General features: G+C 55.1%; 1 protein-coding gene across 4 annotated transcripts in view; it reads left to right on the top strand.

The window, feature by feature from the left end:
* Positions 1 to 2,348, top strand: part of LOC309677152 (protocadherin gamma-C3-like) — a gene marked incomplete at its 5' end in the record, with an annotated part of 63,193 nt that extends 60,845 nt beyond the window's left edge. For all 4 annotated transcript variants that reach the window (XM_082489899.1, XM_082489900.1, XM_082489897.1 and 1 more), the window contains one exon: positions 1,038 to 2,348. In XM_082489899.1, the coding sequence (XP_082346025.1) occupies positions 1,038 to 1,264 (227 nt within the window). In that variant the 3' untranslated portion in view covers positions 1,265 to 2,348. The remainder of the gene's footprint in view (positions 1 to 1,037) is intronic.
* Between the last annotated feature and the right edge of the window lie 11,458 nt (positions 2,349 to 13,806).

The raw sequence follows: 13,806 nt of genomic DNA, 5'->3' as shown, positions 1-13,806 counted from the left end.
GAGGGCATGTCCATAGTCACATGCATGAAGCAGTTAAAAGGCTGAGACGCGATCCACAGTATCCAACGCAGAGACAGGGTTTTAGCAAATAATTTCTGAGCAGGGCTGTGCAAGGATCCCACCCTGAGTCACGCACAGGCAGTCATGCTGGAGCAGATCGCTCAGTGCCTCATGGCAACAGCATCGCTTGTGCCCTGCCGTCCCCCCTCCCCACGCTCATTTCTCCCCCTGCCTCCGAGCATCCCCCCAGTCTCCATCTGGTCTCTGCCTTCCAGCAGTGCCCCAGCATCCCGGGGGGCTCTGCGCCCTTCCCCGCCCCCGCGTTTGGTCTCTCCATGCTGGGGCTTTGCAACGCGGCAGGAATGAATTTGCCTTCCCCTCCCCCTGCTCCCAGATCCGGACCATCAGATGCGCTTCAGCATTGATATGCTTCGTGCTCAGCTTCCTAGAGCCATTTTGTGGTACTGCAAGGGAGGGATTTTCTTTATTCTCTCATGCTCTCTGAATAAACCTGGCTGGAGAAATACTGGGGGCAGGGTTTTAAATGCAGCGGAAAAAAAAAAAAAATATTGGATTTCCCTTAATGCATTACTAATGGTTGTGGATGAACAATATGTTTGTAATGGCCGGCTTTCAGAGTGGGGGGTGGTGTGTTTTTCTGTGGAGGCAGCAGCTGGGGAGGGGGGCAGAGCATATGGTATCGGGCAGGCAGGGAGGGCCAGGCAGCCCCGTGGCTGCCAAGGGCAGAGGAGAGGTTGCCTTCAGCCCCAAAACCCAAACCTTTGGCAACAATGTGAGATGGAAACAAGGGATTTCCGTGCCGGCTGCACTGTGTTCCCCAGCATGCACGTTGTAGCCGTCTTGTGGAGCGATAGGGCTGAAGGGTAGTGAGGGGTGGGGGTGAAGGTTGGTGGCACTGAGATCTGGGTTTGACACCCAGTGAGAGCATTTCAGGGCTGCTGGGGCTTGGGGTGGGCCCTGACTGGCACTAATGATCTACTCTTCTCTTTTGCCCCAACTTCTGGTGTCCCCCACAGAAGCTGCTGATGGCAACTCGACCCTAGGCGGCGGGACGGGCACCATGGGGCTGAGCGCCCGCTACGGCCCCCAGTTCACCCTGCAGCACGTCCCCGATTACCGGCAGAACGTCTACATCCCGGGTAGCACCGCCACCCTCACCAACGCTGCTGGCAAGCGCGATGCCAAGAATGCTGGCTCCTCGGGAGGCAACAAGAAGAAATCCGGGAAGAAGGAGAAGAAGTAGAGAAGAAGAAGGAGACCTTAGAGCTACAGGGCAGCCGGCTCCAGCACTCCCCCAAACTACAGCCCAGGCCGGAGGACGAATGTCAATTTTTTTGTGATGCAAAAAGTAGGAAACACTGCGAATGTATCTCCTCATCATCAGAGCTAGGAGCAGGGTCTTGCTGCTGTTAGATCTCATGATGAAAACCAATCCGGAAGCTAAACCGAACGCAAACAAGTGCCCTGTGAATACTTGCTAATGTTTTATACGATCCCTCGGGTATTAGAATATGCACGGGCAGAAGGTCTTGTGCCACGTCTTTGGATCCGATTTGCTCCCAGATAGTCTGAGAAAGGCATAAGGCTTGTGCTTGAGTTTGCCCAGTGTAAATAATTTTAACATGGATCTTTTAATTTATAGACCTTTGCTCAGTTTTTTTTGGAAAGGAAAAGGCAGTTTCTAGCTTAGAGCCCATGCTCCAGATCTTTGCTTTTAAACTTTCCATTAGTAAAATTCACCCCCAGTTAATGATAGTGATGGATTTGTTGCTGAGAAGTTGGTAGGGAGTGCTTCAGTTCCTGCTTACCTGTTACCTGGAAAAAAAAAAAAAAAGTAAGTGTTTATATTGCATGAGTCAAAGGGAATATGGCAAAGCTGCATCCTAAACATTTTTTTTTTTTAAAGTGCAACCATCAATGGCCTGAAATATGAGACAAAAAGAAAAACAACCCACCCTCCTGATGTCTGAGAGGTAGGGAATTCAATGAGGAGCATGCCGAGGTGTGCGGCAGCTGCCCCAGTGGTTCTAGGGGTCTCCGAAGAGCAGACACATCTCATCCCTTCTTTGCAGTAAATATTTATATGTACAGTCAATGTTCTTCTGGAATTAAAGGTAAGAGAATCTTGCTCCCCTGTGGCCAGGCTCCTTTCAGGCAGCCATCTGGCCGAGTCCCCACCAAAGGGACTGGGGGGATGATGCTTCATGTTTCTGCACACCGTGTCTGCATGCACGTCCTTCACCTCACACCTGCACTAGCGCAGTTAGCTCCACAGACCCACAGAAGTCCTCGCATGCCCACGTAGTGTGGTGTGAACATGCCAGCAGCTGCCCAAGCCTCTGTGCTGGGGCTGCCTTGGGGGGAGGTGGGGGGGTGGGGGGGGGTGGGATTGGTCAAGTGGGATGGGGAAACTCATCACTTCTTATTTGGGGTGTAGACTCCAAATAAGGGGGCTATATGGGGAGAGCTGCCAGCACGTGGCTTTGGTGCAGAGTTGGCAACCGAGTAAGTGACAGTTGGTTTGGTGGTGCATGGGGACCAGATCTGGAGGAGGGACCTGAGAACTGAGGGTGATGCTGCGAAGCTGATGAGCCAGGGCAACAAGGGGGTGGGTCGCATGGTACCACAACAGGCCAGCCTGGAGGAGGTGATGCTCCCACTGGCTTTGGGCTTTCCACCCCGTGGAAGGAATCAAAGGATGAGGAACAGAGTTTCTCCATGTGCCCATCACCCTTGCACCAGCCTGGCTTCCCATTTCACAGCAGCTCTGAGCTGTCCCAGGAAGGAAGAGAGGGGCTTTATGTAGCCAGAGGGGGGAGAGGAGCTGCAGGGTGGCCAGGAACAGGCCCCCGGGTTTCCCAGGGTATGTGTGTTGTTTTTCCCCTTTTTAATCACTAACACATAACTCACCCAAGCAGATCCAGCCCTCTTGGCCAGGCTCCAGCATGGCAGCGGCCACCCCACTGCCCCCCCTTCCCCAAACCCAGGGTAACAGGAGCATCCGCCGTGTTTTATCCAGATCCGGCCACCTCTGGCGCTAGCTGCGCTGGGAGCGGTTCCCACCCTGTCCCCTGCAGCTGCCACCTGCCCCCCTCTAGAAATGCTGTAGCTGAATTGTAGTCTTTATATTTCTTTTTAATCTTCAATCTGAGGTAGCGTAGTGAGTGTCGTGTATTTAGTGGCGTGTTATTTTTAATCTCGGTAACTACTTTGTGGACATCAGTATTTTCAATTTTTCTCTGTATCTTCTTTCCATGTGGTCTGTGCTCCGAGTGTACGTGAAATGAAACACGTTTGCCCTTTCAATGTGTCTAATATTGAATTATACTTATATATTATATATATGCTTATATCCTTCTTATACCCATATAGACCAATGTCGATGTGTTACACGCAAGTTTTATACTCTAATATTTATATTGCTTTTTTTCTTTGGGAAAAAAAAATAATAAAATGGTTTCTTCTGAATAAATGGTATTTATTTCTGGTGGGAAGAGGGGGGCACAGATGGGGCCTGTCTATCCCGATGATGCTGCTGTGCCGAGGCTGACGAGGTTGAGCCACAGCCTGGCTCTGTCAGCAGGGATGCTCTTGCGACACCGCTGTCCTTGAGTCCCTCAGGCCTTTGGGCTGAGGGTGACATGGCTGTGGGTGGCACCAATGTGTTCCCGGCTGGCATTTTTGGGGAAGGGCAGGGCAGACCCTGTCACACCCCACTGAGGAGACTGTGGCGATCACAGCTACAGCTCCTTCCCCAGCCCTGAGGGGATCCAGTTGCCCTTCCCCATCACTGGCAGGGATCCGGTCACCCTTCCCCAACCCCAGTGGGGATCAGGTCACCCTTCGCCACCACTGGCAGGGATCTGGTCATCTTTCCCCATCACCAGCAGGGATCCGCTCTTCCTTCTCCAACTCCGAGGTGATCTGCTTTATGGGAGGAGGGGTCAGGCACAGTTCCAGGGCCCCTCTGGCCAGGACAAGCCCCCCCACCCTCTCCCTGCGGGGGGGTCTGACACAGGCAGTGGAGAAATGTCCCGTGAGTCGGTGTGTTGCAACTCTGCAGAGGAAAAAAAATAAGCTGCTGCTGTCCAGATGTGAGGGGGAGGGTGGAGGGGGCGGGGGCAAAGCAGCCCCAGGAGACAGACAGACAGACAGACAGACACACACACAGCCTGGGGGCAGGGGGGTGTGGGGCTGGGGCTGGTCCCCCGCATTAGCAGCACGCAAGAGGCTCCAGAAGTGCAGAGCACGGCCCCAACCTCACCCCCCCATTCCCATCCTGCACCCCCCAAGTGCCTTTGTCCAGGGTGCAGCTCTGTAACCTCCACCCTGCCCCCAGCACCTCCCGAAACTGCCGTCTCACACCAAGACCACCCCCCGAAACCCCCCTTGCATACTGCCAGGCACTCCCCAAATCCCCCTGCACCCCACAGAACCCCCACCCCCTCAAACACCACCACCTCACCCCCCATCCCCCAAATCCTGATGCATTCCCACAGAGACCCCATGCACCTCTTATAGGGACACCACCACCAATCCCCCTCCCAAATTTCCCTGCACCTCACAAAGCCAACTCTCCTTCCCTCCCTATGCCCGTGGGGATAGCCCTGGTCTCACATGCACACACACGCACATGCATGTGCACACATGCACACCCACATGCATCCACATAGCAGGGGGTTCCAAGCAGAGCATCCTCCTTTGGGGAACACAGGGAAGGGCACGGGGGTCAGGGCAGTGACAGGGCAGGGGCCTGGTACTGTGGGGCCCCTATCACACTGTGCCCTCTGCCCCCAGCCCTGGGGCCACCATCCCTCACATGCTGGAGCACCTGGAGCTCATTAGGGGCAGCTCCAGGAGGACGGTGATGGGGACCAATCACATTGACCCAGCGCTAATGGGCAGCAGGGCTGACCACATCCAGGTGCCACCCACGGGTTGTCCCCAGCACCTGCCTCAGCCCGGATGATACTGTCTCAGGGCACCAGACATCACTGCCTCCTTTGCCAGTGATGCCACCGGCCACCCGGAGCAGGGTGATGGGGGCTGTGGGTGGAGGAAGAGGGGATGGTCAATCCCGTGGGTCCCCTGGTTGGGTGATGACCACCTCTGGCGAGGACCAGAGTCTTTGCAGAGCTGCAAGTGTGGGTCTGGCTTCAGGAGTCAGCCTCCCCAGTGCCCTGAGCCCTGTGGTGTCCCCTTGTCCCCAGCTGCTGGTGTCAGTGTAATGTCAGATGTATGCAGTGTGACGATGCATATTTAGTTTCATTTTTTTTTCTCCTCTCTGTTGCACTAAATTCACCCAAGGACGCTGCCAAAACCAGGAAGGGAAAGGCACAGAGACACAAACCCAGCTAATTAGTGCTGATGAAGGGAACCCGGTCAGCCGTGCTAATTAACAGGGACATGCGGGAATGGGAACATGTTCATTGTAGCATGGTTAGTGGGAATGGGAACATGTTCATTGCAGCATGGTTAGCTGATGGAGGACTTCCTGAGCAGAGGTGATGAGAAAAGGGAGGCCAAGGGAAACAGAGCCCAGGTCACAGCCCACATGGGGGGATTAGAGGCATTGCTCCCGGGAAAGGCAACTTGACCTTGGAAAGGAGGGGACCATCTTGGATGTGGGATGGGAGTGAGTGAGCGGGTGGGGGGTGCACCATGGCTGGAGTGGGACCACAGATCAGAGCCTGTGTGCCTCGTGGTGGCTGCTGGGAGGGGGGGGGGGGGGGCTGAGGAGCTGTATCCCCCTCCCAAACCACCTGTGCATGGGGTGTGCATGTGTATTCACCAGCAAACTTTGAGGTGGCCCAGTTAGGGAGCAGAGCGGGACCTTGGGTCCGGGCTGGGGTATCAGGCAGGTCAGGGTCCATGTTGGGATGTTCTGAACGTCTCTCAACAGCCAGGAGTATCCTCTTCCACACTGGTGCCCTCCTGCTGTTGCTTTGCTCTGCTTCTCCTCCTCCTCCGTCTCCTTCTTTCCCCCTGCATTGGGAGCAGCTCAGTGCTTCTTCCCGCCATCCTGCTGTTCCTTGTCACCCTCACAGGTACATCCATGGCACGGGACCAGAGGAGCTCTGGGCTTCTCTGCAGGCAGCCGAGCTGGAAGTCCTTGGTGGTGCAGGAACAGGTCACACTGGGGCTGGAGCCCATTGTTCCCTTTGGGGATTGTCCCCATCTCACTGCTGGCTCCTGGGGAGGGGGCTGGAGCCTGTGGATGCTGTGGGCAAGGACGGCCCTGCATCACCAGCTTGTGGGGACCTTGCTCACAGCAGTGACTTTTTTTGGCCAGTTGACCTTGAAAACCAAAGCAAAAACATCATCAACAACAACAACAAAAGGACTTGAGCAAACTCAGTTTTCCACTGGATCTCTGAGCTGAGCTGACCTGTGGTCGCTTGGCCCGGGGATGGCTGGGTGGGGAAATGTCATCCTGCCGTGCTGACGTGCTCCTTGGCATCAGGTTGTGGTCATGGGCTGAGTCCCATAAGGCAGCTCCTCCAGCCATGACCTCACCCAGCAAAGAGTAGGGGGAAAAAACTCACCAAAAAGGCTGACTTTTCACACAGTTCCCATTTGTCCGCTCCTTTGGGGTACCCAAAGGCAGGCGGGAGGTCAGACACAGACACTGGCAGCTGGAGGGTTAAATAGTACATTTCCCTGCCAAAAGCTTGCAGCTGGATTTGGAGCCTGCCCTGAGCAGAAGGAAACCCATGGAGCTGGCGGCACTGGGGGGGCTTCTCCTCCCATAAACACATCAGTGGGGAGGGCAGCTGATGCTGTCAAAAAGCACTTAGAAATCTTGGTGCTTGGAACAGAAAAAAGGAACTCAGCGGGACAGCGGGTGCAAACAGGCCAGGCGAGCAGAGTGGTGGTGTGGTGGGGAAAGTCCTTCCTGCAGCCCACGCCGCCCAGCTCCCCACCAGCCCCTCTCCATAACATCCCCTGGGATTTTATTTCCCCCCTGACACACCTGGCTCCTCTCACAGCCTCACATTCCCGGGTGGGAATGAGAGGTGTTTCGCCATCCTCCGCATCCCTTCCTGCTCCATAAATCCACTTCCCAATGTTTTGATTTTTTTTTAAATTTTTTTAACAGCTTAAGCCCAGAGTGCGGAAACTGAATAAAATTTGCCTTCTGCTGGCTGAAACCTTGTGACTGAGGTGAAGGAGAGGGTGGAAGGAGGGCACTGCCTGCCCTTTCCCAGTCCCGCCAGGGCTTGGTGGCTGCCAAGCAGGGTTAGCCCTCAACCACTCTCCAGGGAAAAATAGGATGTGGTGGGCTTTTTGCCCTTTTGCAGCCTGTGTGACCTCACAGTGGCCTCTGCCATGCAGTGGCATGAGCTGCCTATCTGTCTATCTGTCTGTCCTTCCCCGTGGGGCAGAGACAGCAGAACCCTTGCCCCGGCCATGCTGGTGGCTGGGTGCCAGAGGACCTTGGCCATGGGATGGCAGTGACAAGCCAAGACCTGAAGTCATGGAGCTGGGGAGAGGGAAGGGGAAGGAGAGGATGCCAGGTGGGACGAAGGCAAACCAGGCGGAGTGGGGAAATACTGAAGGCACTGCTTGTGCTATACTGCAGCTGGAGGGGCTCAGGTCCAAGGGGACACTGCTGTCCCCCCCAGTCCCAGGAGCCCACACGCTCTGCTGGAACTTGCTGGAGCCCCTGCGATGCTGTGGGTGGGACCTGCCAGGGTCACTGTCGCTGAGCTGCTGGTGGAGTTGGCAACCCATGCACTTGGTCCCTGGGTCTGATGCTCTCTCTGCAGTCAGGGACATACCTCCACTCCCCCGGAGCCCAGTGCTGGACCCCCCCAAACCCGGCCTGGAAAGTCCCTTGGGGCACACAGCCAGGCAGGGCTAATTCCCTCATGGATGCACTCAGCCCCCATTGAGTTTGGGCAGAGGCAACATTTTGGGAAAACCCCAGAAAATAAAAAAAAGTAAACCCAATGCACTAATAGCCAAAATGTCCCTCCAGCAGCGTGCACCACCATGGGCAGGGGCTCCCCATGCCCAGTGCTGCCTGCCTGGCCCTTCTCCCTTTGCCACATGTCAAAAGTGGCCATGCATGGGGAGGTTTTTGGCACCCTCTCCAAGCGAATGGGCAGCAATGCTGGCCCAATGCTGAGCCAAACCACCCAGGGCTTTGCTGGAGCAGCTGGGAGAGGGAATGCTTGTGTTGGGGCATATTCCCTGCTTGCAGGGGACAGGGACATGGGTGGCATGGTGCCAGGTACATCCCGCTGGCCAAGGTTTGGAAGCTGCTGCCAATTTCAGACTGGGGAGCAGATACACGTCTCGGGGACCTCCCCTTCTCACCCACAGGGCTCACGACACACGAGATTTGTGGGGAGCTCTCCTGGGTGAACCCTGAGTGACACAGCCCTGCTGGCACGGGGAAGGGAAAGCAGCCGGTGAAGCTGTGCCATACTAGAGGGAAAGGGGCCATCCTGGTTCCAGAGAGCAGCACCCACCGTTCACCCCAGTGGCAGTTTCATGACTGGTCCCCAGGATGTAGATGGGTGTTAGGGCCGGTGGGGTGGGAACCCTGCCGTCCTCCCCATCACCTCTGGACCAAGGCACAACAGGGGGAGGGGGGTGTCCCCGTGAGCTGCAATGAGGCAACAAGGGAGCTTGGTTCCCCTCTCCAGAGATAACGAAGAGAAGGAGGGTCTTTGCTCTGCAGAGGGAGATGGGACAGGTGCCAGAGAGGGAGAGCAGCCAGATGGGAGGAGAGGAAGAGGAAGAGGCGGACAAAGCTGCTTTGTGCAGGGCAGCTTCTGGGGTTGGGGGGGGGGGGGGGGGTGTGTGGAAATGGGGGCATGAGGGAGGTCCGTGGGTGCCAGATGGAGGGGGGAACAGGCTGGGTCCCTCTGACCCCCAAAGTGGGGTGCATGAGATAGCCCACTGGGGCATGGGAAGAAAATATTTTTTGTACTGTTAATAAATAAATAAATAAAACTTGTAAAAATAGCACATTTTTCATCTCTACCCCATCCTGCTTTAATTTCTGGTTTAGTTTGTGCTTTACAATGTACATGTTAGACCAGCAGTACGTGTAGGTAATTTATAAATCAATAAATATATTGGGAGGGATGAAATAAAGCAATTTGGAGCCCGCTGCTCTACACAGTGCTGGTGGTACCTCATGTTGTGCAAAACCAGATATCCTCCCTCCCACTGCTGGAGCACCCCAGGGTCATGCTGCACTTCTCCAGGCTGAAGCTCACGTCTCTGCTGGCCCCTGCAGAGCTTTGGGATGTCCCCACCCCCCAACTGAGCATCAGTCCAGTGGTCTCTCTGAGGCCACCCCAGGCTGCCTTTCCTCCATCTCCCTGGTCCCTCTGGTCAGGCCCAGTGCCAGGTTTGGACAATTATTTTATTACAGCTCTTTTTTTTCCCCATTTTCATAGGACAACACAGGTGCGATGAGCCGTGCAGTGCCCTGGGAGACCCCGCTCCCTGTCCGACTACCCCAATTCAGGGCCTCCTGCTCCCCAATTAGCAACTTGTCATTGACAAGCTCATCAAAAGGCTGCTAAAAAAAAAAGAAAAGAACCGAGATTTTACACAAACTAGGACAATAATCAGGTCTCTGCCCTCATTTTTAAATTATCACAGCAGTCCCCTGTGTCCATGTCCACAGGGACCAGCTCCTGAAAGCCCTGTATAGCTAAGTCCGGCTGCATGGCCCCGTCTCATGCCCACCGCAGCAACAGGGACACGTCCAAGTGGAAACAGGCCTGGGGAAGTGACAGGGATATTTTGTGACACAAGCATGGCTGCTGGCTATGTTCCCCCAAGACTGTGTCTGTGGGGGGACAGGAAAGGCACAGAGGAGGACCAAGGATGAAGAGGAGGTGCTGGTGGCAGCTCGCTGCAGCAGGAGGGCCTGAAGCAGCTCCTAGAGATATCAAGGACCCCCTTGGTGATGTCCCACCACCACCTTTCTACAGCCGCAGTGGCAGGGAGGGGAGCAGGGGATGCTCCCCATCACAGGCAGGGGGTAAAGGCTGTGCTGCCCTGGGCAGGAGGGGACAGGGCTGACTGCAGGGGGAATTTGAATGCCCCATGGAGTACCTACCATGAGATGTCAGCAGGACTTCAGCAGCAAAAGAGCTGCTGCAACGTGAGCTTGGCCCCAGGACAAGGAACACAGGCCAGGCTTGGTTGTCCACAAGTGAAGGATGCGGCCTTTCACCCTCAGCTCCAGCTCCACCCACAGAACCAGTCACAAGGACAAACTCTTCCTGGACCAAGCCACGGCCACTAGCACGTGGCAAAGCATTTTTCCCTCTGAAGTGGCCATCTGGGAGAAAGTGTCCTTCAACCCAGCAGAGCAGCAGGGAGCTGCAGCCCGGCTGATTTCTGGCTGGGTCGATCTCTAAACTTAGCCGGCGGCCAGGCTGGTGCTGCTCATGCGAGAGCAAGGGCAAGGAGGACCCCTCATCAGGGTCACCAGATGGGACACTGCTGTCACAGAGCTGTTACATGGGTATGTATACCATTGGGGACAGCCTCCAGGGAGGTTGTGGAGTCTCCTTCTCTGGAGACATTCAAAACTCGCCTGGACGCCTTCCTGTGCAACCTCATCTAGGTGTTCCTGCTCCGACAGGGGGATTGGACTAGATGATCTTTTGAGGTCCCTTCCAATCCCTAGCATACTGTGATACTGTGACAAGAACGGCTTGAGCAGTTTGACCAGGGCTCTGCTTACTCTTTTATCCTTGGGGAATATCCATCACAGCAAGTATTTGGATGGTTAGGGTGGCTCCCATCTTCACTAGCTTCCCACCTGCCTAGCTTTTAACCCCGGGTGACATTTGAGCAGGTGGGACACCTCCATCCCCAGAGCCCACTCCACATCTGGGCTTCAAGGGGACCAGACCAGATCTGTCACTGTGGTTTTTTTGTGCAGGAAACAGGACTTGCAGCCTCCTCCTGGGATGTGCTGGCAGTACCCAGTCCATCGCAGGCAGCTGTGATGCTGCTCCAGCTCCCCAGCAGCTCCCCCTTGCCCGGACAAGGTACCCGCTCAGTGCTACAAGGCACCAGGTTCATCTCCACACCACCAAAGTTATGATACAGAGGCAAAAAAAGTCAAGATCACATTTTTGTGCCAAAAATAATGTTTATTTCTCCATCTTTTGTACATACAAACTGTCACAGTAACACAGTACTACTGGAGCATCATTTGCCTACAGCTACAGAGACACGAAAAAAGGTTTTATATCAAGGGAACCGTTAAAAGAAAAAAGCTCTCAGGCAAGGTTCCAGGCTGGCCCGGGTGCAGCTCACGTATCCTGATTTCTATTTAATTTTGCAGCTTTCCAGTGCTGCTAAAAGCAGCCATGGGCATTTGGCTGCGCAAAGGCAACTCCTCCATCAGCCCGGCAGATCCCGCCACCACCCCGATGCGAGGGTAACACAGCTCTCAGCCCTGCAAGGAGCCCTGTGACACCCCAGGCATTGAGAAGGCAGAGGGACTGATGCCTGAATTGTCCTACTTGCCCTTTTTGACTCCCTCATCCCTTCCCGGGGGACAAGGGGCTGGTGGGTGGCAAAGGGGTCAAGCCTGGCTTCTACTGGGCTCCTGGACCACCCAGGTTTGAGTGCGGGGAGTCCCTGGACCACAGCCAGCAGCATCCTGTCCGATCAGCTGCATGAGGCTGAACCGGAGCGACTCCTCTCGCCTCCTACAATCAGCATTTTTCTCTTTCAAGCACACACCTCTTGCGCACAAGCACGTACCTACCTCTTCCCAAGGGCCCATCTGCAGCCGCTCACACGCTGTTGTTCTCCCCGGTTCATGCACCGCTGGGTTTGCACGCCGGAGCCGAGCACCTGGGATGGGAGCGAGATAATAGACACGAAGTGCGTTTGAAGCAGGGAGCAGACATCGTGCCCTGCACAAAGAGCCCCGCTGAGTGCAGCCACAGCCATGAGGGTGGATGTGCCATGTGCCACTTGGGGGCTGCGGGGCTGACCTGGCACAGGGGTACAAGCTCTTCTCGGCTCTCCCAGCTTTTTATTAGCGCTTCCAACCCGTGATGTGATAACATGCCCCAGGAACACTCGAAATGCTATGAAAAATGGAATTGTGTTATTATTGAACATAAAAGTACATTAAAACTAAAAGCTGCAAAGCCTCAGTGTGACCTCAGGAGGGACTGGTGCTCCCAGAAAAGAGTCTGCCCTGTTCTGGATGACCCCAGCCATGCTGCAAGGCCACCAGACCCTGCTGCACCCCCTGTGCTGGCTCACCCCCCTCCCTGGGTGGCTCTCCCAGATCAGAGGGTGCCAACCTGCCTTCTCTCCGAGAGCATTCCCAGCCACCCTATTTCCTTCTCCACGTTCCTGGTACCCCCAGTTCCTACGTGGGTTGGGATCAGCCTAGCTCCTCCAGCAGGGATGCAACAGCAGCCAAGCTATGCACCGGTCCAAGATCATGCTGGGCTGTTATGGATCACTCCATTACTTCAATGTTACAAATATTTTAAATTAGAACAGGAAAGTAACTCAACACCTGGAAGCTGCAAGCTGGGGCAGAACCATTCCCACTGTAAACTATTGCACCAAGAGCCAGCACCCGGCAAGGCAAGACAATAACTGGGGTCCCTCCAACACTGGGCTATGTGTAGGGAGGGCTGTGGCTCTACCCTCCGTCCCTGCCTTTCTGCCCAGTCTGCTCCACCACAAGAACTGCAGACTATGTCCCTCCCTTCGGCTGAAGTCTTTGACCCTTCAATTGTCTACAGGATCAGACCAAAGATTGGACAGAAGAGCTAGAATGACCCAAACCAGCCCCAAGAGCAAGAAGAAGAATAAATTACCCTTCATAGGCATGCACAGATCCTATAATGAAACTTTGTTTTACTTACTGAAAGCTCTCACAGGTCCAGGAGTTTTCTGCCTTTGTCCAGGGGCAATGACTAGCTCGAGCAGCTGATGATCTCCATGGTCTCCTCACGGATGCCTCCATCTCTTACCTTCTCCCCAGCTTTGTGGGTCCTGCATGGTTCTGAAAACAAGGTGTTGTTAAAAACATGGGGGAGAAGCACCTCCAGGACAGCTCTAGTACAGACCACCTTCCTCGGGGACAGTGGCCAGCTGGGCTGTAGGAGGTACCTGACCTCAGGATACCAGGGAATGGAGAAGTTCCCACCAGGGCTGCAAAATGCACCACCACGTTAAGGGTTCAGGCCTCTGCCAGTCTTCACGGCAAACACCAGAGAGCAGGTGTAGCTCCCCAGCGGGCAACACCGCGACCCCAATGGGGCTCCCCACCTCAGGACACAACCTCCTTAGGAGGCCACTGTGCACCCCACAGGAGAGCACAGCAGCAGCGTAAAGGAAGATACTGCCTGCTAGGCTCTTCAGAGGGGATTACAGCCTGAATCTCTCCATGCTCTGCACTTTGGCCTTATCCGTTTAAGCCCAGCGTTGCCTTCCAGATGCAGCCGAGTGCTGGTGGCCCAATAATGAGGCCCAGACAGCACCTTCCCTTAAGAAGCCTTTATAGCTTAAACCCTGAGCTCATCCAGCTCATGACGCCACACTCAAGCCCTGAATTAGAGCAGCCTCTGAGCGCCAACTGGCAGCAGGACACTTGGTGGAAGAGGGCACTGGGTGAATGTGGCTGGTTGAGCACCGGCACAGCAGCGGGCAGGATGCTTTGGGGCAGGCACCGGCACAGCCATGCAGTGCTGCCTGCACAAGCTCCTGCCTTCACTGCCTCGGCAGATGTATTTTTTATGATTGGGAGGGGACGGCAGAAGGGAG

The sequence above is a fragment of the Vanellus vanellus genome (assembly GCF_965231255.1).
Source record: "Vanellus vanellus genome assembly, chromosome: 13".
NCBI lineage: Eukaryota > Metazoa > Chordata > Aves > Charadriiformes > Charadriidae > Vanellus > Vanellus vanellus.
This window is presented reverse-complemented; position numbering and strand designations above follow the sequence as displayed.